The 24,211-nt window shown below is 48.7% G+C and overlaps 1 protein-coding gene across 3 annotated transcripts; it reads left to right on the top strand.

Moving 5' to 3' along the window:
• Nucleotides 1–213: 213 nt before the first annotated feature.
• PRAG1 (PEAK1 related, kinase-activating pseudokinase 1) lies at nt 214–23,065 on the top strand. Of its 3 annotated transcripts, none has more exons than XM_031504716.3 (6): nt 214–329; nt 2,826–3,218; nt 4,353–6,184; nt 14,228–14,385; nt 17,686–18,419; nt 21,742–23,065. In XM_031504716.3, exons 2-6 carry the CDS (start codon nt 2,862–2,864, stop codon nt 22,777–22,779), a joined length of 4,119 nt encoding a protein of 1,372 aa, XP_031360576.2. In that variant the 5' UTR covers nt 214–329; nt 2,826–2,861; the 3' UTR covers nt 22,780–23,065. The 3 variants fall into 3 exon arrangements, with proteins under 3 accessions (XP_031360576.2, XP_085434205.1, XP_085434206.1); XM_085578079.1 differs by lacking the exon at nt 214–329 and adding an exon at nt 475–1,006; XM_085578080.1 differs by lacking the exon at nt 214–329 and adding an exon at nt 1,908–2,009.
• The last annotated feature ends 1,146 nt before the right edge of the window (nt 23,066–24,211 follow it).

Genomic DNA, 24,211 nt, shown 5'->3' with positions numbered 1-24,211 from the left:
GCTGCTGCCCGCCGGGCTGTCCCTGAGACAGAGCCTGTCTGCGTGAGCGCTGTGGGGCGGGGGTGCTGCGGGGACGTGCCTGCGAGCCGCGTACCCTGGCGGGGCGCGGGCAGAGCGCTTTGTGCGGAGCGGGGACGCGCGGGGGGCGCCGCTCCCGCCCGGGCCGTGCCCACGCCGTGCCCGAGGGGCGGGACCGGGGCGGGACGGGGCGGGGCGGCCGCTGCCCCCCGGCCCACGCGGGGCCCCGCTCGCCACTCGCCGGTGGCGGCGGCGGCCGTGGCGGGCGCGGCGCGGAGCCGAGCGGAGCTCGCCGCCGCCGCGGGAGCCTGGTGAGCGGGGAGCTGCTGCCGGGGCGGGTACCGGGCCTCCGCCTCCCGGGACAAAGCCGGGCTGGGAGGGACCCCGGCGCCGCCACTCGGGGCCGGGGCGGGGCTGCCCGGGGGCCGGGGCGGCGGGGCTGTGCCGCTGCCCACCGAGCAGGCGGGCGGAGGGTCGGGGCGGGGGGTCTGTGCCCGGCTCGGGGTGCGCTCCGATCCCCACCGGCATCGCCGCCTGCCCCGGGAGCCCCGGCGGGCTCTGCCCGGTTAACTTTTCCCGGTCCTGGTGGGCGCCCGGCGCCCCAGAGGGTCCGACTGGCAGCCAGAGCTACTTGGGCTGGGGGTTTGGGGCTTTTCTTTGCGCCGGGGCATCCTTGCGCCGCAGCCTGGAATCTATGCTAGGGAACAGGTCGCCGTTACATCGGGTCCTCGCCGGTGCCCCGGGACGCGCGAGGGCTTCGGGAATGCCTCAGAGCCAGGTCCTGGCTTTCGGCTTGCCCGGGGACAGACCCAGGTCCTGGCTTTCGGTCTCTTATCCCCCGGCGATCCCGGCCTGTTTCCCCGCGCGGCGCCGCGTGGGTTGGTGTGGGTGGGTCCCCGGTGCCCAGCCGGCGTGCGGACACGGCCCGCCCGGGATCTGGACAGCGAGAAATGACGCCTGGAGACAGAGAAACCCTGGTCTTTAACAGGTATTTGGCAGAAACAAATATTAAATCAGAAGTGAAGAGTTTCTTCTGGCGTCCGTGCCTGATTCCCTCCCTTTGATTTTTCTTTTTAATTTGCTGGCTCTCGTCAGTACATTTGTTCCACTTCGGGTGATGCTGGACACTGCGTGCTAGATCTAAAAGGAAACAAAGGATAAAACATTTTTAAAGCTATTTTCCCTGCAAATACCAATAACCTCATTGAAGGTGATGGAACATGCCTGAGAGTGATTCGCTGCCCTTTGGTTAATTCAGACTCTATAAAGTCCATGAAAAAGCCTGTCTAAAACAGTGTCTTCCCTAAAAAGAGACACACGGCAGTCCCACTGATATTTCCTTTTTTTTTTTTTTTTTTTTCTTTTTTTCTTTCCAAGAAGCAAATCCTAGTTTATTAGGAGTCTGCAGGTGCTAATGGTTTAGCCGATAAAAGCGGCCCTTCCCATAGGTGGCACTTGAACTCGGTGATGCTTGTGGGTCAGTGGCTCTCTTCCCCTTCACTTTGTCCCACCCAGGCTCTTATTAGTTGTCTTTCTTTATGCCATGTAGTGTGGGTGGCTGTTAGAGGGGCTGGCCAGGGCATCTCTGAGCCCAGAGGCAAGAATCTTTACTGCAGTGCAAGCTGGTTTAGGGGTGCATGCAATTGCAAAACTGTCCATAGCTCTGGTGGACTTCCCGCATGCCTGCGTGGAGGAAGTGCTTAAGGATCAGCCTGGTAAATTTTGCTCATGTGCCTCCAGGACTGGAGTGTAAAAGTGCCTGTTCACTTGGAGACCCTCAGGAAAGGAGGCTCAGTTTGCCTGGGGATCAGTTTGCCAGGAGATGATGACCTAAACTTGGTTAGATGAGGAAGGACTCTATGGAACCACGCGGGGAAATTGTGTGTCCCGACACCCATAGCAAGCGGCTGCGTTCTCTGTCTGAACTTTCCTAATCCACTGAATTTTGCGGGAGAACTCCTGGGAAGTATCTCCAAAGTTCTTAGTTCCAGGTATCTAGCTACTGGCTGGAGTGCAATCAGACCTGGCCAGGAGGGGGTTGGCGGGGACAGGGACACAGGAATGCAGCAGGAATGTCTTGTTCCTGGGGCATTTCCCTCCTGGGGAAGGAAGATGGGAAGGAATCCTTGTCTGTGAGTAATCCAAGAGCAAAACGTTTCTCCGCTTGCAGACAATGAATCGTTTCAGCGAGCTGACACTGTTATTTGTGGCTCTTGGCAAACGAGATAAGAGCATTTTGCCAGACACTTGCTCAAATCAGTGCCAACCCCAGCCCTGCTGATTGCCTTTCACTGGGTGGGAGAGAAGCCTTTGTGTACCACGGCAGTAATCACAGTGGTGCTTCTGGGTGAGGGAAGGTTGCTTCTGGTCCCCTTGGTTACACAGTCTCTGATTCTGGTCCTTGTGTCTCCAGGCCTTTTTATTTTCCAGAGAGAGGATGCCACTTTGGAGAAGAAATTTCTCCTGCCTGGCTCTGCTTGTGAGACTGTGAACAGCTATTTCCAAGACCCCTTTTCTTTACCCTTGATCTAAACCTTGCATGAGGCTGGTTATACATGCTGATTAAGCAGTGAATTAAATCACATAGGAATGCTGCTTGCTTGATGTCTTCTTTATTAGAGAGCTATGCTTAGAAGTTGAGACTTTTCAAGTGATTGTGTGGGCTTTAGCTAAGCTGTGAAAAAAGCCTTGTAAACAATATGCCTTTGTGATGAAGGCAGACTAAGTGTAATTATCACCTGTGCTATTAAAAATCTTCCCATTTGGGGGCATAATCAAGCTAATCAGACAGTGTTGTGCTTTTCCAGATGACTAGGTGATCCTTTTGAGTGGCTCGGGAGCAAATGCAAAATGAGCAGTGGAGGGCAGTGCAGAGGACGCAGTGGGCTCTCAGTCTGACCCACGAGGATTTGAAGATGTCTGCGTGCAGTGACTTTGTGGAACACGTTTGGAAGCCTGGCTCCTGCAAAAACTGCTTCAACCCGAAAAGTTCCCATCGGCTGCAAACACCCCCAGACGTGGGAGCTTGTGGCGTGCTCCCGGATGGAGCTAGGACCAAGCCCGAGAACCTCGTGTTGGAAGACGAAGGTATAACTACTTCCCTCTTCTCAAAGCCAACAATTGCTGTGAAGCCAACAATGATAAACTCGGATGTTTCTGACGCGTGGGCGGATGTGAATATGAATGCAGATCTGTCACAGGTAATGATTAATCCAGTCAAAGCATGACTTCCCGTTACTTACCTATCCTCTGAGTGCTAGGAATATCTGTTACAAACGCTTCCTTCCCTTTATTTTTCCTTCTGGTCTTGACTCAGGATTTTAAGCCATATATTGATTTCTCAGTGTATCTTTGGGTGAAGCTGAATGAGCTGTTGCTCACAAGCCATGTGTAGAGGAGCTTAAAAATACATTGTTTAGGAACTTCTGGTTTTAAAATGAGGATGCGGGTTATTTTTCTGAAAAGTTTTACTGAAAAGATGTCTTGTCTGTTTGCAGTCAGTTCTGACTGGATCTGTGGTCTTTGTGGGTGAGGAAGAAAGTGCCCTGCCTTCCTACTCCTTCTTACCAATCTTTGCCACAGCAGTAGTGCCCTGTGGGTGTAGCTCCCCACCCGACCAGTTGATACCAGCAGTGCCTCAGCAGAGTGACGCACAGACTGCTGCCCCACTGCCTGTGGCTCCTATTTCCCCATGCCCCAGAGCAGAGTCAGGGCTTGCCAGCTCTCTTAGCCTCCCAGTGCTGTCCCGTTCTTTTCTTCTAAGGGGTGAAGGGCACATGAGTGTGAGCTGCCGTTGGTGGTGGTGTTTGATCTGTGTGTGCAGGTTTGGCATGCCTGCTCCCCAGTCCCTACTTCTGAGCATGGCCAAGCTGCTGTCCCGGGATAACCCATGATAGTCTGTGTCTGTGTTCTGGAGTCACACACTCTGGAGCAGTGTGAAATGAAATGAAAGTAAGCAGAGAGGTGCAAATACTCCTTCACTCTCTGAATCTTTAATTGCACAGTGATTCACAGACAGGATGACAGGTTGGACATGTTTCTGGCAGCAAAACCATAGGAAGAGAAAGGAGAATGTCTTATTCCAGTGCATTGCCATTGTTGGGAATGCAAGGATTGCAAATGGTCCAGGAAATGTGACAAGTGTAGTTTTACCTGGAAACACTTGGGGAAATTAGTGGTGGGGTGAGAGAGCAAAATAGATGGTGAATTCCAGAGTGCTGTTCTGCAGAGCTAGGCTTTTGTTTTTGCAGTTTGTGGGTTTGCTTAAATTTTATTTGTCTTTCATTTTGTATATGCATGTTCTGACAGGGAATTTGTCTCTTTGACCCCTGCAGGTCAGTTGGGGCGTGATTTCTGGCAAGCAGCTCCTCCTGAAATCGGGAGATGCACAGCGCATCTGCCTTGACAATTTTGGCAATGGTGGTGTGAGAAAGCCTTTCCTTCACAACCAGCCCAGCGACTGCTTGTCTTGCTGTCCTCCCAGCTACTCCATGGTGGGTCTCCGTGGCCTGGAGGGTCGAGTGGAGAGAAATGTCTCCATCCACAGCCTGGTACTTGTGGGTGAGGTGGGCAAGCAGGAGGACAGAGTTAAAGACAAGTTTGCCCTGCCTCATCAGGTCCCCTGCCCTAATCCATCTGCCCTGGGGGACAGAAGCACCACTAACTCCAGCAGAAACACTTCTTCCCAAGCCAGAGAAGGAGCAGCACTCCCTTCAGGGCGTGACTGTGGTCACATCTCCTCCATCTTGGAAAGTGAAGGGGGTGAGTACTGTTCAATCACAAACTGCCACAAAGAGCGCCCTGTCCCGTGGGAGCCGTGTTGCTCAGAGGAAAAAGCTGCACAGTGTGAGGAGGAGAGTCACACTCCCAGCAGGTGGAGGCAGCGGGATGCTCCTGAGATTCCAAGGCCAAGTGGCCGGGCAGTCAAGTTCAGCGAAGAGGAACACAGAGCTGTGAATGTGGCATTCTGCATCACGAAAGACCAGAGTGATCCTCTTCCCTATGCCCTGTGTTCAGACAGGAAAAACCTGGTTCTCCACACTGAGACTGCCACCCTCCTTGAGACCACGGGGAGGTGCAAGGCAGCTGCCCTTGCTTTGTCCCGGGAGGATGAGGAGTTACCTCTCCCTGGGGAACCCTCTGTCACTGGAGGCCCTCGCACTGAGGGTTCAAGCACCCCTCAGCAGGCTCTGGTGGAGCCGCAGCGCCCCTGCCTCACCGAGCCAGCCCACGGTGATCCCATCTATGCCGAGAGCACCAAGAGGAGGAAGGCACAGCTGAAGGCTGTTAGCAGCCAGGCAAAAGCAGAGAAGCCGGCTCACAGCACTGCCAAGGAGAAAGCTGATGGGTTGTGGCGGGATGGTGGCTGGGCTTTGGGAGGTGAGAAGGAACACCAGGACTCCACTGGCCAGGTGGCAGCAAAGATAACTATAATGACAGCACACACTGAGGATGATCACAAGACAATATTCCTCAGCAGCCCTGATTCAGCGGTAGGAGTTCAGTGGCCATGTATTAGCCCCACTTCCCACCCTGATTTTGGGACTTCATCACCTGCTATTGAGTCTGGACAGATTTTTCAACCATCTGGGTGTGAAAACAGCACAAGATTTCATCTGGCAGCTCCTGTCAAGACCTCACTTACTGAGAGTCCAGCCATCCCCCCAAAGATGTCCAAGAACAGCCAGCCAGGCAGTGAGGGGAGCCGTGTGCCCCCAGTCAGCTCCCAGGTGGGAAGGTTTGGTGATGACCACAGCCATGATGGAGCTGGCGCTCAGCTGCTGCCGAGGAGCTGTATTGATCCAGGTGCCTTTGGGGTGACCCCTTCTCCCTGCACTCATGTGAATGGGGTCTCTGTGGAGGAGTCCAGCAGAGGCCTGGCAGGCTCGTCCTATGAGAGGAGGCAGAAATACTACAACCCAATGTGGACCAAGCAGGGCCGAATAGAGGAAGAGGAGGAGCAGGAGGAGCAGGAGGTCTCAAACTGCCCATGGACAGTAGGAGCTGAGAGTGGAAGAGCTGGTGCCGACTTTGTGGATGACGGTCCAATACTGGAGAGCCAGACTGGAATGACCAAGTCTTCCTCTTTCTCCTTTGATTTCCCTAAAGACAAGAGCAATGGTGTGGAGTTTGCACCACCACCGCCACCGCCGAAAAAGCAGTCTAGGTACAGCTCCGTGAGTGTGTGCATGGTGGTCTATTAACCCTTTGCAATTGGGATGGTTGCTGCAGGAGTTCATTGACTAGAAGGTGTTTCCATTCTTTTTTTCCTCTTTTTCTGTCTAAAGGTGGGCTTCCAGGAGCATGCGGGGGTGACTGCACAGCTGAAAAGCTATTTGTCTTTTTACTCTGAAAAGCTGTCTGATCTTTGCAAGTCTTGGTTTGGGCGTCATGTGCACTTGTAAAAGCCCTTCAGGGCTGCAAGATAGGGCCTTAAATCTGAATATTCAAGTGAGAAAAAGGTCCATGCTTGGGATGGCTGATGCTTCACAGGTCAGCTTCATTCTGTCTTGGCAGTTCCTTGATGTTGAATAGCATAGAAAACCTGGTTGCAGTCTTCTCGTAGGTGGGACTGGGCAATTTTTCTTGATTCTAATAACAAGGGCCTCCAAAATCAACATTTTCAGTTTGGCTCTAATGACTTTCTGCTTTCAAGGCAAGCTCTCAAAGCTGCAATTTCCCAGGGAGGGCTCCTTGACTACAAGCAGGTAACTGGAGCTTGCCCGAGACGTGGGCTTGTTATGGGAGCCACCTGGCTTCAGGCAACCTTCTGCTCTCTGCTTTCCTGCAAGTCAGGTTTGCAGGCAGGGCAACTGCAAGCCCCAGAAAACAAAAGTGAGGGAGGGTTAGCAGTCCATCTGGGAAGGAAATAGCCCTGCTAAGCAATTAAAAAAAACCTCAGGCTTACAATACTTACTGTGCATTTAGTGTCTGCAGCTGTGTGCATCACCAAACAAACAAACAAAAAAAAACACAAAAAAGGGGGAAAAATAAATAAAACAAAGGTCAAATGAGGGAAGAAAATTTGGTTTTGTTTCCATTAATTATGTTGCCTGAATATACCAGGGATGGATACTTTCACCTTTTGCAGTGTCCCATATTCATTTTGTGTAGCAGTTTTGCTGCCTGAAACTGCATTGTAGAACAGATTTGACTGCAGCCTCCTTGATTTAAAAGTCAAGAGAAGAAGGGAGGGTGTTTGGAGGAGAACTTGTTGGTAGTACATTTACAGTAAATTTGGCCTTGGGGTCCATGGTCAAGCTTATGTGTAGGCATCACTGACCTACAGGTTGAGACTGTGTATTTTCCATGTATTTTGCCATTGGCTAACCCATGGAACTACTGTTTTAAACTGGCCAAGAGGTGAACAAACGAGGTTTCTCAAGGGAAGGGAAGAGATGAACAAGTGGCTTTAGTTCTTCTTAATGCTGGGCTTCCTGCTGTGATGCCACATGCCCGCTGGAGTCAGAGGAAACGAAAGGTCCACAGCAAATGAGAACACAGATGTGTTTGCTTTTGTCCTCTGTGTGGTGTTATGACACCAGAGGAGCATTTTCTGTCCCTTTTAGGGATTATTTCATGCTCCTGGTGCAATTGGGCTGTGCCTGTTCTACACAGCTGCTTTTGAGTCATCCTGATGAAAGCATCTGTGTGCTAGAAAGCCTATGTGAAATCAGGCAGGGAAACTGAGGTGAGGGAACACGTGGCATCCATGACTGGGATCTCTGGCAGAGCAAACCCTGCCAGGTGGTTGAGGTAGGTGTTAGTTACCTCCTGTGGCTGCAAGGCAGGTTGTGCTACAGGTATTTGTCTCCCAAAGGCCTTGATTCCTGTAGCTGAGCCTTGGGGCACCTTACTCAAAAGAGCTTAGTCCTGCCTCCAGCTACTGGAGCCCAGCTGGCTGAGGAGCAGTAAGGAGTGATCTGATCAGACTCAGGTTTTGCAAGCCCTACTTTGTTTCTTTGCTTTGAGGGTGCTTTGTTTTTGTCTCAAGCATAACTGTGGCTGCTCGGAGTAGAGCCTGTCAACAGGAACCAGAGTGGTGGGAGGGATAGCTGCATGTACAGCTGGTAAAATCACCATGGTGGCATTGTGTCACCCTGGGTAGTTGTTGCAGCTTTGGGCCATGGCCTGGTGCTGGAGGAGCATCCCCTCTGTTTGTCCCGGGCTGCAGCCGAATACCTGAAGAAGCAGAATCACAGAGATGACTCTGAGGCACATCCATGCTCTTCTAGTGCCGGGCAGCCTGTGAATGTGTGCTTGTCCCTGATGGAAGAACCACTGATCCTTCCATTAGGCTTATGTACTCCCCACACACAGAGAGAGCCTCATCCCAGGACTGGTGGTTCAGCTGCAAAAGCTCCTTTATAGGATGGAGGTGAAGCCAGTGTAGATCTGGCTGTGGCATGGGCTGGGGGCTTAGCAGATCAGGGTTAATCTCAGCTGCAGGAAAGGCATGTAATCATCCTTTTTCCTTCTAGATCTCAAGCTGCAGCAAGGATTTGGTTTCATGCTGGAAAATTAAATTTGCCTGTTTGACTTTCCTAATGAAATTTAATTGATTGTTTTAAGGAAAACTTGCATGTGTGTTTGAATAGTTATAAAGCAGAGAAAGAAAAAGTGAGTCTGTAGATTTTGTTTTGTTCATCTTGGCTTCAACAATTAAAAGGGAAATTTTTTTTTACAGGGTAAATTCCTTCCAGAGACTGAGGAAGCTCTGGTTTGGAAATAAGCTGTCTCTTAGGATGGCAGAATGAGCTATTTCAGGAAGGTTTAGAAGTTGTCACAAGAAAATAAAAATAATTAATATGTGCCTGTTCTTGATCCTATGTAAAGCTACTCTGGATTTTTTGCAACTGTTTCTTCATAGAATCCTATTTTTCTGCTTGTGTAAAAAATTATAGATATTTGATATCTGCTTGGTCTGAAACAGAATAACAAATAAGTATAATTACAAGGGGAAAAGGCTGGAAAGGGAAGATGGTGGCTGGTCTTCTTCCAAAAGCTGGGAAGGTAGTTGGCTAGGGAAGGAGCTCACCAGGGAAACTAGGATCCCTTGGACACATACGTGCAATGATAATTTAAAGGCTCTTTGGTGTAAAGTGCTCTTGTATGGCCTTCAGTTTCTTGGCACAAGGAATGAATCTTTACTGAAATTTATGTCTGTCTTATGCAGAGGATCAGGCTAAAATGATCCTCGTGGTCTCTTCTAGCCTCCAAAACCTTTATGGCTAATTTATTTTGTGTGCCTCTTAAAGAAAGAAAACAGTGATGCTGTTTTACATCTCGAGCTGTTTTCATTACAATTAGTGCCACCTTCAAAAGGCACTAAAAAAAAAAAAGTGGTGAAAAAAGCTTCTGAAATTTGCTGAGTGTGCTGGCACGGGGTAGCAAAGGTGCAGCACAGCACTTCCCCACACCTGTCATTGCTGAACACAGCCAGGGAGAAAGAGCCTGGGGAGTGCCAAGATCGCCTGTTCCGGTGCTGCTGCCGGAGGGAGCAGAGCACAGGAGTGTCATAGAAAAGCTACAATGCTGGGAATTGGATCACAGGAGAAGAGCCAGGTGTTGGGAACAGGATTGCCAGGAAAAGAGCCAGGTTTGTTCCTCACTGGGGAGGTGGTGCTGGCTGGTGGGGCTGTGCTGTGTGTTTGTGCCAGGAATCAGTCTGTGACAGAGCAGCAGCTGTATCTGAGACAGAATATTCCTTTTTTCTTACCATTCCTCAGGCAGTCATTTCTCCTTGGAGCTCAGTGTCAGGGTGTACCTCAGTGACTGAGCACTCTGGCTTAAAAGGTTGTGATCTATCAGCTTATCTTTCAGGAGAGTTTGTTTCTTTTAAAATTAAAGTCATTCACTCTTCTGTGTGTTTCCTGTCTTACCTCTTAAAGAAGCACAAAGTTGGAAATTGAAATGAGATTATTTACCTTCTTTACCACATTAGAGTATGCAGTGATTTAGTTTTTGACTCACCTACCTTCTTAATTCTGTACTCTATCTGAATTTTCCTGTGCATCTCCAGACTCCAAACCCTTGTTTCAACTTAACCTGTGCTACATAAAACCTCTCTAGTACAGGGAGGAGTGGCATATCCCTCTGAACAAAGCTAGGGATTCTTCAAAATCCTTTCTTTTCCTTACCTCAGTTTTGGTTTCTCCACATTTGCCAGCTTATAGCAGAAGGATAAGTACAAATCTAAGCTTCAAATGTTGTAAGCTCCTATATGCTGGGTTTTAATTTCCCTCTGCAACCAGGGGAAGATGCTGTAAGAAACAGCAAGTGGCAAGAGGAGGAAGATATAATTATTCATGTTTCATGATAGACAAGCATATGGTACAATGGTGCTTCCTCTTGTGTAATAATTATGCCTAGCCATATGTTATGTTTGATGCTGTAATGCAGTCTGGCTTTTCTCTCTTCTGTGCATTAGTTCCATTATTTTGTACTGGGAGGGGGTGTCTTGTTGACATTATCACCAAACTCCTCCTGGAGTGCAGTTTGCTGTGTGGTGATCTGTGTGTGTTCTCTGCTCTCCGTTCCTCTGTCACATGATTTACAAAGCTCAGCATCTTTGTTATCTGTTCAGTCCTGTCATCTGTGCTGAGGAGGAGTGTCCTCTTCTTGCTGGCACAGCAAGGCTGGGTGACCCCCGTGATGGCTCTGCAGAGTGACCCAGCTCTGTGCGGGGCAGGGGTGCCTTGCACATCCTCCAGCGCTGCCAGCAGGCTGCCCGTGGGATGGCTGCAGGAAAGGAGTGAGCAGGAGCCTGGCAGCTTTTCTGTCTGAGGGGCCTCCTGCTCTCAAAACCTGCCCATTGCACTTGTGGAAAGTAACCAGATCTCTGTGTCAAATCTCAGACAGGAAATTCAAGAGGAAGGTATGTCCAAAACCCAGGGATTCCCAGGGCAATATCCCAAGGCATGTGGGTCTTCTGCAGTTAGGGGAGCCAAGCTTTGGGGCCCAACTCCACTGTCCTCTGAGAAGTGCAAAGCATGCTGTTGGTGATGCTGGAGTCCCACAGCAGCATTAGGTGGGACCCTGATCTGTGGAGAAATGTGAAATTAGTCACATGGTTACTGGTCAAATTGAGACACAGGAAAGATGAAGCAGACCCTGGCCAGAGATGCAACGTGAGACAAGGGAAATGAGCTGGGTCATTTTTCAATGTTAAGAGGATTCCAAACAGTAGGTTTGGCGGGGGGTTGTTTTGTTTTGGTGTGCTTTTTTACAAGACCACTCTTTTCAATTTTGAGTTGTTTTAGGCAGGACTGTGAGAATCATATGGAAAGTCAGCTGGATTAAATTGTTTATTATGGGAAAGCTTGGAAATAGGGAACTGGGAGGGTTGCCTGAATATGCCAGGCTGTTGCAAGGAGGATGTTGAGTAATTGAAGTGTATTTAAAGCTGCCAGAATAGCTGGAGAGCTGAAAATCTGTGAAAGCCTGTGGGTTTAGGTTATTAGGTTGGGAGAGCTGACTCTGGTGACCTGCACAGACACACAATGATGGCTCTGGTGCTGCTCTTGAAATTGCTGGTTATGTTTTAGGTGCTGAGCAGGCATTTCTAAATTTATGTAAATTAACTACTGTTACATCTTTCTGAAGAGGAGTGTAGCCCACAGATGTTTACAAGTCAATGGTGCAGGGCACAAACCCAGTGTTTCCTTCAGGTTTAAGATGGGTTGTGCTCTTTATTTCCAACACCCTTTGGTGATTTCCAATATCCTTCGGTGCAGAGGGCAAGACAGAAAATAGCCACCTGTGCCATTGCACTCAGATGAGGTGGAAGGAATACTAGCAAAGCAGGGAATGTTTGGAGTAGCTGTAAATCAGGGTCCCACAGGCTGTTGCAGCGATAAGCTGTTCAGCTCCTGGGGTGGAATTTTACTGAAATGGGAGAGTTTGACCCTAGCAAATTATCAGTAGTAATTCTTCAGTAGAGTAATTCTTCAGTAGAGTGGGCGGTATTTTGATCTGTGCAGGCTGCACCCTGGGATTCAAGCAGCTCATAGGAAAAGAGGGAGATGTGAGGCAGAGGTAATTCCAGGAGTATTAGCTGGCCTGGCTGTAACATCTGAAACAAGAGCAGGATGTCGTTTAAGCGGCAAACAATTTCTATTTCGGTGCGCCTATTCAGGAACTGCGCTTTACATCAGTCACGGCGGTGCGGGGAGGAAACGGGGCTCTCTCTGCATCTGACTTCACCATCGCTGAGTGCAGCAAGGGCAGCAGCCAGCACGGCTCTGGCCGGCGCCGCGCTGCGCCCAGGTTGCTCGCAGGAGGAATAGGTGTGGCTGTGCGCCGTGGACCTTGGACCGCACCGAGCAAAGTCTCATCTCTCTCTGAGTGCGGGAATGGTAAGGCAGCTCCGTGAGTTTGTGTTTAGTGATGGGAAAGAAACAAAAATGCACCGAGGTTTCGGGGGGCTGGGGGAAGGAATGTGTTAGAAAACATCTCGTCTGTGTGAATCAAGATGGATATCTTGGTATATCTTCTTTTCTGATGGATTCAAATGCTTCTTTGGTTCTTGCTGGGTCAGACAGTGTACCAGCATGGGTGTGCACCTTTGCATTTTTTCCACCCAAATTATTAAATGTTAAACAGAATAGAAAGTTATAGGATAAAGTTGTATCTTTATAGTAAAAAAATAAAAATTAATTGCAGTTGGTTGCTTTCAACAGCATTAGTCATAACAGACCTAAACCCCTCAAACTCTCTGTCTCTCTTTCTCCCTCTCATTTTTTAAACTGTGACTTGTGTGGTGCATTGTGAAGTTTTGTAAGTTGTCCCCAAGAGGCTGACTGTGATAAATTCATCACTGGTGGAGGACCAGTGTCTCTGCTGAAGTATACCTGAACTAGTTTTTAGAGCCTTATTTTCATCAGCCCTTGAGTATTTTTAGACCAAGGCTGCTCAGGCAAATGAGGAAGTCTGGCAGAAGTTTCTTCCGGGCTTCTCATACACTCTGCTCTCCATGTGGTGGTGTGGACACAAGAGTAAGTGCTTTGTCTGGATTGGGAATTAAACATTTCTCAATCTTCAAATAAAAATCTGTGTCTGCTGTGCTTGGGAGTTTTGGATGAGGAGGGGTCCCACACATGTGACCAGGGTGCCACAAGAAAATGGTCATGCATGTCTTTTGTTTGTCTTTCTCAGCAGCCATTCAGCAGTCTGATTAGGAAACACCGGATACCTTCCAGCAAGATAGCTGGTGGAAGTCCTTTTACTTCTGTACAAGTCTGCTCCTAACCTTTTTACATTCTTAATCAATGTGTTGAATTTTATCAGTGGATTGGCAGTTTTACTTAAAAAATGTGGACTGATAACCTTTGTGTTCTGGCTGACAGAGTGGGAACTGTACCAATGCTAAGAGTGTTTATGCTCTTCTGTGCTGCCTGATTTTAACAGCTTCTGTTGTTTTCCGAGGCAGAAATATGAAGAAAATGCAAGGGAAATTCTTTATCTTAGCAAAAAAATCCTGCTTGCCTAAACTGGTCACTTAAACCATGACCTAGCAAGTTATAAGCCCAGTTTATGGTTGGTTTATTTATTTTTTTAGGTGGAAGCTACATGGCAAACTGCAGGTCTTACATTAAAAACTGTGTGGCAGGTTCTGAGTTTGGTAAACGCATGTTTTCTGCTGAGATGCTTCTTCTTTTGTAAGGTGTTGGTTGTTAACTGTGATGTGCGGTTGGAGATGACAGACTCTTCTGCTACCTATGCCTCTGTCATGCAGGAATGGGGTTCACACACCCAGCCTCAACCTGCCTTCTGTAAAATGGGAGAAGTGAGGCTACTTCCTTCCCTTGAGAATTTTGTTGAAGGCAAACACCGGTGCGTCCCCACTTCTGAGTGGCAGTGGCCAAAATGGGATGTGGTCCAGGACCTCACATGTTCTAGGCAAAGGACGTGCAGACTGGGGCTGAATGTTCTTGGCTCACCAGCTTTCCCTCTCTGCTCAAGCACAGCTAGTTTGGCATGGGGACTGCAAGCCTATAACCTGCTCAGAGTCTGTGAGATGCAATTCCCCAGGTACTGGAGAAAGAAGAAAAGTGCACAGGAATGAGGTTGTTTTGTGTGATAAGAGACTGTGCAGTGTATGGATAGGCAGAGACCAAACTAACGCTGCTCATTTTGAGTCTCCATGCAAAAGCGCTTGCAGGGTATCCTTCTGCTATCTGTCTCCTGACTTCTCTTTCACTCTCTCTAGGCACGCTCTGAAAATGAACCCAAGCAACACTGAGTTGGAGAGAGTCAGCAACAGCTCTGCAGAGAGCCTCAGCCCACCCTTCAGGAGTGCCCACGTCAGCTTCACGGCTGGCTCCAGCGACAGCCTCGACTCGGACACACAGAACGGCAGTGATGGCAGTAAGTGACCACTGCCTATGGGAGAGGTAGCATTGTACCTGAGCCCCACTGCTGGGACAGCATCCTCAGAGCAGGGGTCACGAGGGTCCAGTCCCCAGCTCCCCCAGAGACCCTTCGTCTTTCCACTTCTACCCTTCTGCCTCTTGATGCACTTCTGATAAATGTAGCAGAGTCAGACCAACATCACAGACTTTTCCCTCTTTCATTTGGCACATGCCAATATTATTCACCCTGTAGATGTCCTCTGGTCTAGGTAAAATCTCCATATAAAAACAATTCTGTTTGTGCTTCATGCATTTCGTGATGTCACAAGAAGCCCTGCAATAGAAAGTCCTACGTAGATTTGAGGAGTACCAGAAGGAGTTTTCTGCTAGACATGATCTCTCCCTCTCATTGTGTTCTCAGCTATTTCTTAAGGGGAAAAAATCTGCCTGCACTCGTTTAACTGAGATTAAAAAATACTTACTATGAAGTCACTTTTTTTCATCAGTGCGTAACTTAGGCATGCACTAACGTGTTCACCAGCTCAGAAAGTATTTCCTTAGCAAGAGCAGCCTTCATGTAGTGGAAGTTCTGTCTTTCCAAGAGCAACAGTGTGCAGCAATAAAATTAAGAGCCAGAGCTCTGAAAACTGTTTTTCCACCACTAACTTGGAGTCTGAGAGTGAGACCTTGCCAGGAAATTGTACAGGGGTATGAAAAACTCACATATGTTGGATCTTCACTTGCTAGGCACAGAAGCATTTTGCTGTCAAAAATGATAGGAACAAGAAGATTTCTCTGCCTTCACTAACAGAAGCAACTGTTTATACTCATCATAGAAAATACGTGTTTTTAAATGAACACTTGAATGTGGTTTGTCTTGCTGATGCAAGCAAGAAGCTGTGCAATCAGTCACTGAGTGAGGTGAGCTCAAATTAATTTGCTATGCTGTCAGATGTTAAAATATGAAGTGGAGTGGAGCCCTTGACATGCAGAAAGACTCCATGCTGAAGGTGCAGAGCACTGTTAGGAGAGTTGTGAAAGAGGTTAATTCATTACCCTCTGCCTGGGGCAGAGCCCAGCAGCATAGAAAAAAAAAAACTTAAGAGAAGTTTGGCATTTGTGGGCTATGCATGTGGACTGGTTGCCAAAGATTCCAGTGCTGACGTTTGTTTCCTAAGACTCTCTCAAGTAAATCTTGTCTCTTGAAACAGGGATTCAGCTGCATGTCCTGGCAGAGATGCCTCTGGTGAGGTACTTGTGGACTGCACTGAAGAATTTCTCTTGGCTCTATCCTCTGTAAAAGCCCTGTGGATGGAAGTGGCAAGAGGTGCAATGCTGAATGATCCCTGCCTGTGGCTTTTGGCAGTGTTTTAATGGAGAGATGGTCCACTTTCCTGTGGACCCATTAGCGTATGATGCAGATGTGTAGGTTTTCACTAAAGCTTGGAGCATGAATCTCAATTGTTAAGGCAGATATTTCTTAGCTGAAACTGGAGAGCAGTCACTTGCCAGGCAACTGGGTGTACATTGCAGGCACACACCTGGGGCAAGGGTCCAACAAGAGTCAGATAGCTCAGCACCCAAGCACTAGGGCAAGAGAGACATGTGCTGATTCACATTTCCAACAGAGCTATTTCTGAGCATAAGGTCACAAATGGGCTGTTGAAACAGCTTTGCATGGGAGACAAATCTGCAGAGGCTGAAATCAGTGCTGCTCATTCCTGAGGTATCTCTCGGTGATGTTGGTGTGATGGGATAGATTACAGGAGGTGCATACAGAGAGCCTTAGCACTGAAGGAGAAAAATGAAAATTGATCAGTGCTACCACAATCTGGTGAGGAGGGAAAGGGCCAGATGGTGCCAGCATCCTCTCTGGGACCTGAGAACCAGGGGATCTGCCCTCACCTCATGTGGTCTCAGGTGGTGGAGCAGCTAACAGGGATTGCTTCTCTAGCACAGCTGTGCAAACCTGCAAGTGACACGCCAGGACAGGCTGGGAGCTCAGGGACCTGTGGCCCTGCACTTGGAAGTTGTACGTGACTGCTGGTGAGTCACTTGGGCTGTGAGGAGACAAGTGCCTCCTGCGGGCTAACACGGAAAGAGCCCCAGGACATTCCTCTGGAGCAGGCAGAAAGCCGCTGTGAGGAAGTGCCCGCTGGCAGCTGAACCCCCAGCAGTAGCTTTGTGAGGAGGAAGGATCATTTGCTACCACTCTGCAGCTTTGGAAAATAGATTTAAAGCAATAGATCCTGCTATCTGCTGAACTTTTTCCTATTTGCTTGGAGCAAAACCCCACCTTTCACCTTTCAAGGTTTACACTTGCATGTGAGTTGTTAGCAAGGTCCCGTTTGTCATTCAAGTGGCATAGATAAATTCCCTTGAATTATTGTCTCTCTTCTTTTAAATTCCCCTCCACTCCTCACTTGTTCTGTCTCAATGACCTGAAATTATTGCTCTTTATTTCAATGTCAGATCACCTTTTTGTCCTTTGTTTTAATGTCCCACTTATTTCATGGCATGTAAGTGTATTACCCAACTCCATTGTGACTTGGGTGGGAAAGCAGCTGCTATGGCTGCTCAAAATGAGCCAGCCATCCCAACCCAATCCATGTACAGCTGACATGTGGAGCTGCTTGGGGTTTAGTGCTATATAGTGGGGCCAGCCTGCCCTCTGAGCAAATAACAAGGTGGGAAGCAGGCCATGGTGGGAAGGCCAGATTTTTTTCAGCTAGATGGAAAGTGCCAAAATCCCAGGTTTGCTCAGCAACCCTTCCCCAGTGTGAAGCGAAGAGAAAGTTTCGATATACTTGGAGTGCTCCAGTACAGCCAGAGGGCTGGAGCTGTGTGCCATGAGTCACTCTCTCCTTATCATGTCCTGCTGCTGAAGCACTGGGTGGCAGCTCCCAGGTGAGAGAGGCTGTGTTTAAAAGATTGTCCTTGTATCAAGTGCTTCATTCTTACCTCCCTGTGGATGACATCACAGCTTAAATATTTACCCTCTACTACCTTTTTACTACTGTATGTGCAGTTCATAGGGGAATGGTTTCAAGGGTGGGGAAGTGCATTTCTCTGGATGGCTGATTTGCAGTCTGCTTTGCAAACCTGCTCTATTAAACTGGATTAAATCCCTAACCTCTCCAGTAAAACTTTGCACTTGTGAATAGCTGAAGACTATGAACTGGGTTCAGATGTAACTTGGCTTGCTGCTTTTCTTCCCAGCCAGGGCCCTGGGGATGGCAGGGATATGGAGAAGGACCTGTGCTCTCAGCCTGCAAGGGCCACTCATGTCATCTTCTTGTGTGTTGCTATCTCCTAGGACACTCATCTGAGCTGAACCACTCGCCCCCTCCAGCTGAGAGCCAAGTATTTCCCTCTGTCCCTTTCCTTCCTGTCTCCACTGAGGATGGTCCCTCCTCTGCCCCCAGCTGCCCGCCCCCTCTGCCCCAGAAGAAGACAGTGATCAGAACTGTGTCTTCTCCAGATGGCTTTTTTGGGGGACAGGCATCTTCAGGCAAAGCAGCTGGTGCTGCCAGCCCCAGGCTGAATGTCAGCCACTCTGAGAGCAATATGTGCCTCCGAGAGGAGTCTCCCTTCATCCACCCAGCCGGCCTGGGGGGCCGCCCTGGTGCCTTCTCCTCCTCTGAGTCCCTGGAGAAAAGCTCCAAAGGAAACAGCTACTGGGGCTCAAGCAGCGGTAAGAGCACAGGGGCTTGCGGGCCCAGCAGAAACCTCCAGTCCCTCTCCTCCTCGCAGCTCAGTGTGTCCAGCCAGGTGTCCTCGGCCTCCAGCCTCCACAACCTCCTGAGCAACATGGACAGCAAGGAGGGGGTGTACAGCAAGCTGGGGGCCCTGTACGCCGAGTCCCTGCGGCGCCTGGTCGCCAAGTGCGAGGATTGCTTCATGCGGGAGCAGAAGAACGAGCTGCACTTCAGCGAGAACAACTGGTCGCTCTTCAAGCTGACCTGCAACAAGCCCTGCTGTGACTCGGGGGACGCGATTTATTACTGTGCCACTTGCTCCAAGGACCCTTCTACTACCTATGCTGTGAAGGTAAGCCCACAGCCAGGAGGTATCCAGGCTTATCTCCATCTTCCAGGTGGAGATGTGTGTGCTAGCAGCACATGGTGTCTCATACAATGTCTTTTCTTTTCTGCATGTATTTCTCACGGGTGAAGTTAGATGAGCAAAATCCTTTCCAAAATTGCCACTTTCCCCTTACTGCTTGTGAAGGTTAATTTGGAGAAGGAGTTTTCATTGTAACAAATGCCAGTCAGATTTAACTTATTGCTGAAGGGGTCTGACACCCAGCCATTTTCTCCCTCTGAAAACATCTTTGTGCAAATACTCTGTTGTAAACTCAGAGGCATTCGCCTGATGACACAAGCTGATGAAAGGCTGCTCAAAAGACAGCATTTTTGCCTCTGCCTGCCTTTTAAGTAGAAGCTCTGACCCAGATACTGAGTGCTTATATGATCTTGAAACTACAGACAATAAGATATCGCAGATCCCAATTAAACAATGCAAGGCTGACCCAGACATGCTGTGTAAGGTCAGGTCTGAAATACTTTCATGTAACTCCATGGAATACGTGTTTTGAAATGGAAACTTGAGGTGCAATAGTTCAGCTCTTTGAAACCTGGATAAGTAAGCTTATCCAACCAGTTCCATGGACATCCTGTGGATTTTGGGTTCTTGGTCAATGTTGCTACTTGAATACAGAGATTTTAATTTCCGTTCTGACTTAATACTGGTGACATCTCACTGCTGCTTATTCCTCAGGTTGTTTTCAAAGCCTAAAGTAATTCTCAAAAAGGCACTGTCAGAGATGCATTAAGGAAGGAAAAAAAAAAGAACAAAAAATCTCTGCTAAATAGTTTCCACCATTATGAACTCTAAGGGTTGTTCTAGAATGTTTTAAAACATCCCTAAGGGATTTTCTAGTTAAGTGGTAGCTTAAAAGCCAGTTCATATCCTAAAGGAAATACAGTCAACCCAACAGGGGGGCTGTAAATAACCAGAATCAAATTAGATGAGATCTTGCACCAATACCCTTAGTCCATCAGTCAGAGCCACAGCTTTTCTTGTGTGTTATACCTAATCCGTCACAACTTTCTTCCTGAAGCCTAAGAACTGTTGTGCTCCTTTTCAATCTGCAGTTCCCTGTGGCACACCTACACCTTTGCTTTTGCCTGCCATGCTAGGTGCGGTTCAGTAGCTCAGTTCTATGGCTGTAGTGCATGAATTCTTGCCAAGGCAGAAACAGCACATTTCAGCCTCTTGACAGGACTGCACTTGTGTCCCTGTGTGTGAAGTGGGCTTACTCTGTGCCCTAGGTACACTGCAGAGCGTCTTAACAAAGTCAAAGCCACTGCAACAAGGCCATACTCTGTGCCAGCTTAGTGATGCTGTGTATGTGTTTATCCATGTGCATGGATACAATTCCTGTGTGCCACCATCCCTTTGGCAGCCAAAGCAGGGAATGAATAATTGTGAAACAATTCAATTGGCTGATCCCTAGTTGCCCCTCCTGGCTTCTGGTATAGTTTTTTTGACATGAAAGAGATCACAGACCTGTAGTTAAAATTAGAGTTGGAGAGCTCAAAATGGGCAGAGGATCAGACTTGAGCCAAGAAGCCATAGTCTGAGCTGTGCACAGACAGACATGACTATGAATAAAACAGTTTGGAAATGGCTTTAGAGGAGGAATCAAGCCAATATATGCTCCATGCCTTGGCTTCTTTCTCCACTAGAGGTGTGTGACTAAGCCAGCCGAGGCTCCTACTTGGAGCTTTTAGCAGGGAGGATGCCTCTGGTGCAGCCAAAGTCAAGAAGAATGGATGGGGAAGATTTCCCTGTATTTGTCTGTAGTTGTTCTTCTAGAGACTTCTCTCTTGCCAGGAATTCCTTTTCCTATGGCTTACCTGACTTTGCTTTGGGAGGAGGAGCAAGCAGGTTTCTTAGCCAGAGGGCTGGAAGGTCTGCTCTGCATTTGGGGACCTCCTACATCGTCCTGGATCCCACTGCATTCATCTGCATTCTGCCTAGCTTTCCAAAGCTTGTCTTTCCACAAATAAGCCAGGACGAGGTATTTTTGTTTAGAAAAGAGAGGACAATAGGGATTTGAAATGCCCCATCTCCACAGTTCTGTCTCATCTGAGTGAATTATCTGTAAATGCCTAGATTCAAACCCTTGCTGGAGGAATACAAAAGCAGCCCTCTTCTTCAGCTCTTCTCTATTCTTGTGTATATTTTAACTTGGAGGCAAAATTGATTTCTTGTATGGTTTTGCACGCATGCTGTGACTGGCACTGGCACGCTCCAGGCTTTGAAACCTTTTATGCTGAGTTTCAGCCTGTTGCTTACTCCTGTGGATGACATATAAACACATGGCTAAATAAAGGGGGAAAAGAGTATAATAGAAATGCCAGAAGGCCCCATAAGCTAATGGATGGATACTCCTATAGTAAATCTGGCTTTGAGCATCTAATGCAGTATAAGGCTAAAATAGGGAAGAAAATGAAGATAGAACTCATGTAGGTTAAAGAGAATCCAGATTATAAAATATATTTTTCTCCCTAGAGTTTGCTGCACTTTCACTTCTTTCTAGGCCTGTTGTAAGCTCCCATTTTCTCTTTTTTTTTTTTTTTTTTTTTTTTTTTTTTTTTCCTGTGCTGAGGAGTACAGCTTATTGCTGGTTACCCTTAGCCATTGATCAGGGGCTTGAGAGCAGTTACTGACATACAGAAGTGGAATAGTTGAGGAGGATGTGAAAGTGGCTCCAGGGCTTGGGACCAGAGAAGGATCAGGTGGGAAGAAAGTGCTGGAGGCCTCTGTCCACCCCTCACCTCAAAAACAGCACTATTGCTCACAGTCACCTCACATTGAATGGGGCCTCATCCAGTACTGTTAACTATCTCCAGAGATGGACACAGCATGTCTTCTGCCACAAGCTTTGCTTTTCTCCCTCCAGGAATGTCTCTTGGGTTGCAGGAGTTTATCTCAATGTGATGTAAAAGCTATGTTGCTTCTGTTGGCAGTGAAACAAAATCTTCAGAAGTTATTCATGGTAGAACTACTGTCCTCCTTTTCTCCAGTTACTGGGCATTGCCAGTACATTCCATTACAAAGGAAGCATGCCCAGAAATGCAGCCCAGGCATCTGATGGCTAAGGTTGGGCTGTTGCAGGACAAAAACAATCCTCAAGTCAGGAGATAATTTCAAGTGCTTAAGGGACCAATGCACATCTGGCTTCTGCTGTCCTCTTGTCTTCCAGAGCATCTGCAAATCACAGCTTAGCATCCCACCTCTCAGCTTCTGGTCTCTGCCCTTTGTCACTGGCTGATGAGACTTTTCTTTTGGTCTCTCTTCACAGATTTGTAAAACCCAGGAGTCCAAGGTAGCTGCTTCATACTGCAGCCCTGCAGTGCCAGTTCACTTCAACATCCAGCAGGACTGTGGGCATTTTTTGGCCTCCGTCCCCTCCAGCATGCTGCTGGCCTCAGATGTGGGGAAAAGCATGCCTGGAGATGGCTTCCATCCCTCGCGCACTGCCAGCGAGCACAACTGCGTGGTGGTCATCACCCGCGAGGTGCCGAGCCAGACCACCGCCGACTTTGTGAGGGACTCGGTGATGCTCCACCAAGCCAAGCCGGAGCTGTACGAACGTCGCGTTTGCTTCCTGCTCCTCCAGCTCTGCAACGGCTTGGAGCATCTCAAAGAGCATGGCATCATCCATCGTGACCTGTGCCTGGAGAACCTCCTGCTTGTGCCCTGCAAGCCCCCCATGAGCTGTGTGAAAGCCAAAGATGACAAACACTTACCCCGCCTCATCATCAGCAATTTTTTGAAAGCTAAACAGAAGACTGGAACTGGAGACTCCAAGCTGAAGAAGAGTCAGGCCCGGCTGGCCCCGGAGATTGTGTCGGCTTCTCAGTACAAGAAGTTTGATGAGTTTCAGACTGGTATTCTCATCTATGAACTGCTGCACCAGCCCAACCCCTTTGAGGAGAAGGTACACCTCAGGGAGCAGGAGTACAGCCCTGAGGACCTCCCTGCTCTACCCAGCCTGTCCATTTACTCCCGGGGACTCCAGCAGCTGGCCCACCTACTGCTGGAAGCAGATCCCATCAAGCGTGTGCGGATCACCGAGGCCAAGCGGATGCTGCAGTGTCTGCTTTGGGGCCCCCGAAAAGACCTCATGGAGCAGCCCCTGGGCCATGAGGAAACCTTGCGCCAGGTGCTGCAGAACTGGGTGGACATGAAGCGAGCCCTGCTCATGATGAAGTTTGCAGAGAGGGCCGTGGACACGGAGCGGAGCGTTGAACTGGAGGACTGGCTGTGCTGCCAGTATTTAGCATCTGCTGAGCCAACCTCCCTCTTGCACACATTAAAACTGCTGCAGCTGCTCTGACCTTGGATGTGTCTCAGAGGCAGCTGAGGGCTCCTGACTGCCTTGTGGCTAAAGGTACACAGCCCTTTGATAAGTGAGAGGTTTGAACCTCAGCTGTGAATGCACGTTCAGCTCCTGGCCTGCACTCCAGTCAGAGTGCACAAGGCATATTTAGTATTCTCAGCACTGTTAGTTTGTGAGCAGGCAAAACTGGGAACCTACCCCTGTTTTGGGGGATTTTTGTCTTTTGGTATGGTAAGTGTGGACTAATAAACTCCTGCCTGCGTGTGTGCATGTTTCTAAAGAACGCACTGTACCAAGTTCATTTCTGTGCCTATGGGACTGTCCTCTGATCCCCACCTCTCCCAAAACATCAGAGCCTTTGTGTCCAGGAACAACATCATGCTCTAGAATGGGAAGCAGGGATGAACAGGTTGCTGGTTCTCTTCAGGAGCAAAGGCAGTTCACATAATACTCCTTTGCAAGGGAGAACCTGGGGCTTTCAAATTTACATCTTTTGTGAGTATTGGCATCCATTTTGCTTCTCCCTTCCAAAGCAAAAATTACTGCTTGTTTCTGTGTATCAGTTCTTTTTTTCCTACGTGGGCGGTTCAGTGTCAGCTCCCTGTTACCTTCGGTAGATACTAATACAGCCTGTCTTTCCTGTCGAGTGGTGCAGATACAGTGGAGCACCACTGTTGGACTGAAGGGGTGAGAGAGAGATCAGGGTGGGCCTGTTCGTGAGAATGGTGCTGGGAATTACCCCTTGTAAAGCTAATGAAATGGAAAATCCCCAATTCACCTCCAGGGCCTTGGGGGGAAAGCCAGGGCCAGGTTGCTTTGCTTTCCCCATGCCTCCAGCTCCCTCCCTTTGCCTGGTAATTCACCTGTCCCTTCTGCCTAACATTTATTTAACTCCTTTACTGAGAGATGAGCTGGCACGTGAAAGGCTGGGGCCACTACAAGCTGGCAGGGTCTTATTGCTGCTGGTCTTTGAATTAGAAATGCATAGGGATGGGTGTGCTGCGAACGTGTTTCTCCAGCGGATGGGATGCAGGAGCAGTACAATGAAAGGTGGACAAACTGGCCTGGCTCCCTTCAGCCCCTTTCTCTCCAACCAGACATAGAGCAGCCACTCAGATTGGGAGAGAGGCAGTGCTGCTGAGAGAGAGGGAAAAAAAAAAAATATTTTTCAAAGATTGTGAGCTTCTTTTAATTTTCCATCCCAACACGAGGCAGAGATGAATGCCCTGCTCCTGACATCAGTTCTGCAGCCCTTGGAGAAGCGGTAAGATGGGGACAGTTGGCAAGAGCCCAGCATCAGCTTATCTGAGACAGGATGTCACTAGCTGAGCTACCCACCTCCCAGCTCTAACAGGGAGACATTCATGAACACCTTCCTCCAGCCTTGATTCACTCCAGACACAGCCTGCTCTTTGGGGCAATTTTAATT

The sequence above is a fragment of the Lonchura striata genome, chromosome 4 (genome assembly GCF_050655825.1).
Source record: "Lonchura striata isolate lonStrDom1 chromosome 4, ASM5065582v1, whole genome shotgun sequence".
NCBI classification, from domain to species: domain Eukaryota; kingdom Metazoa; phylum Chordata; class Aves; order Passeriformes; family Estrildidae; genus Lonchura; species Lonchura striata.
Note: the sequence above shows the minus strand (reverse complement) of the source record. Positions and strands in the feature narration are given on the sequence as shown.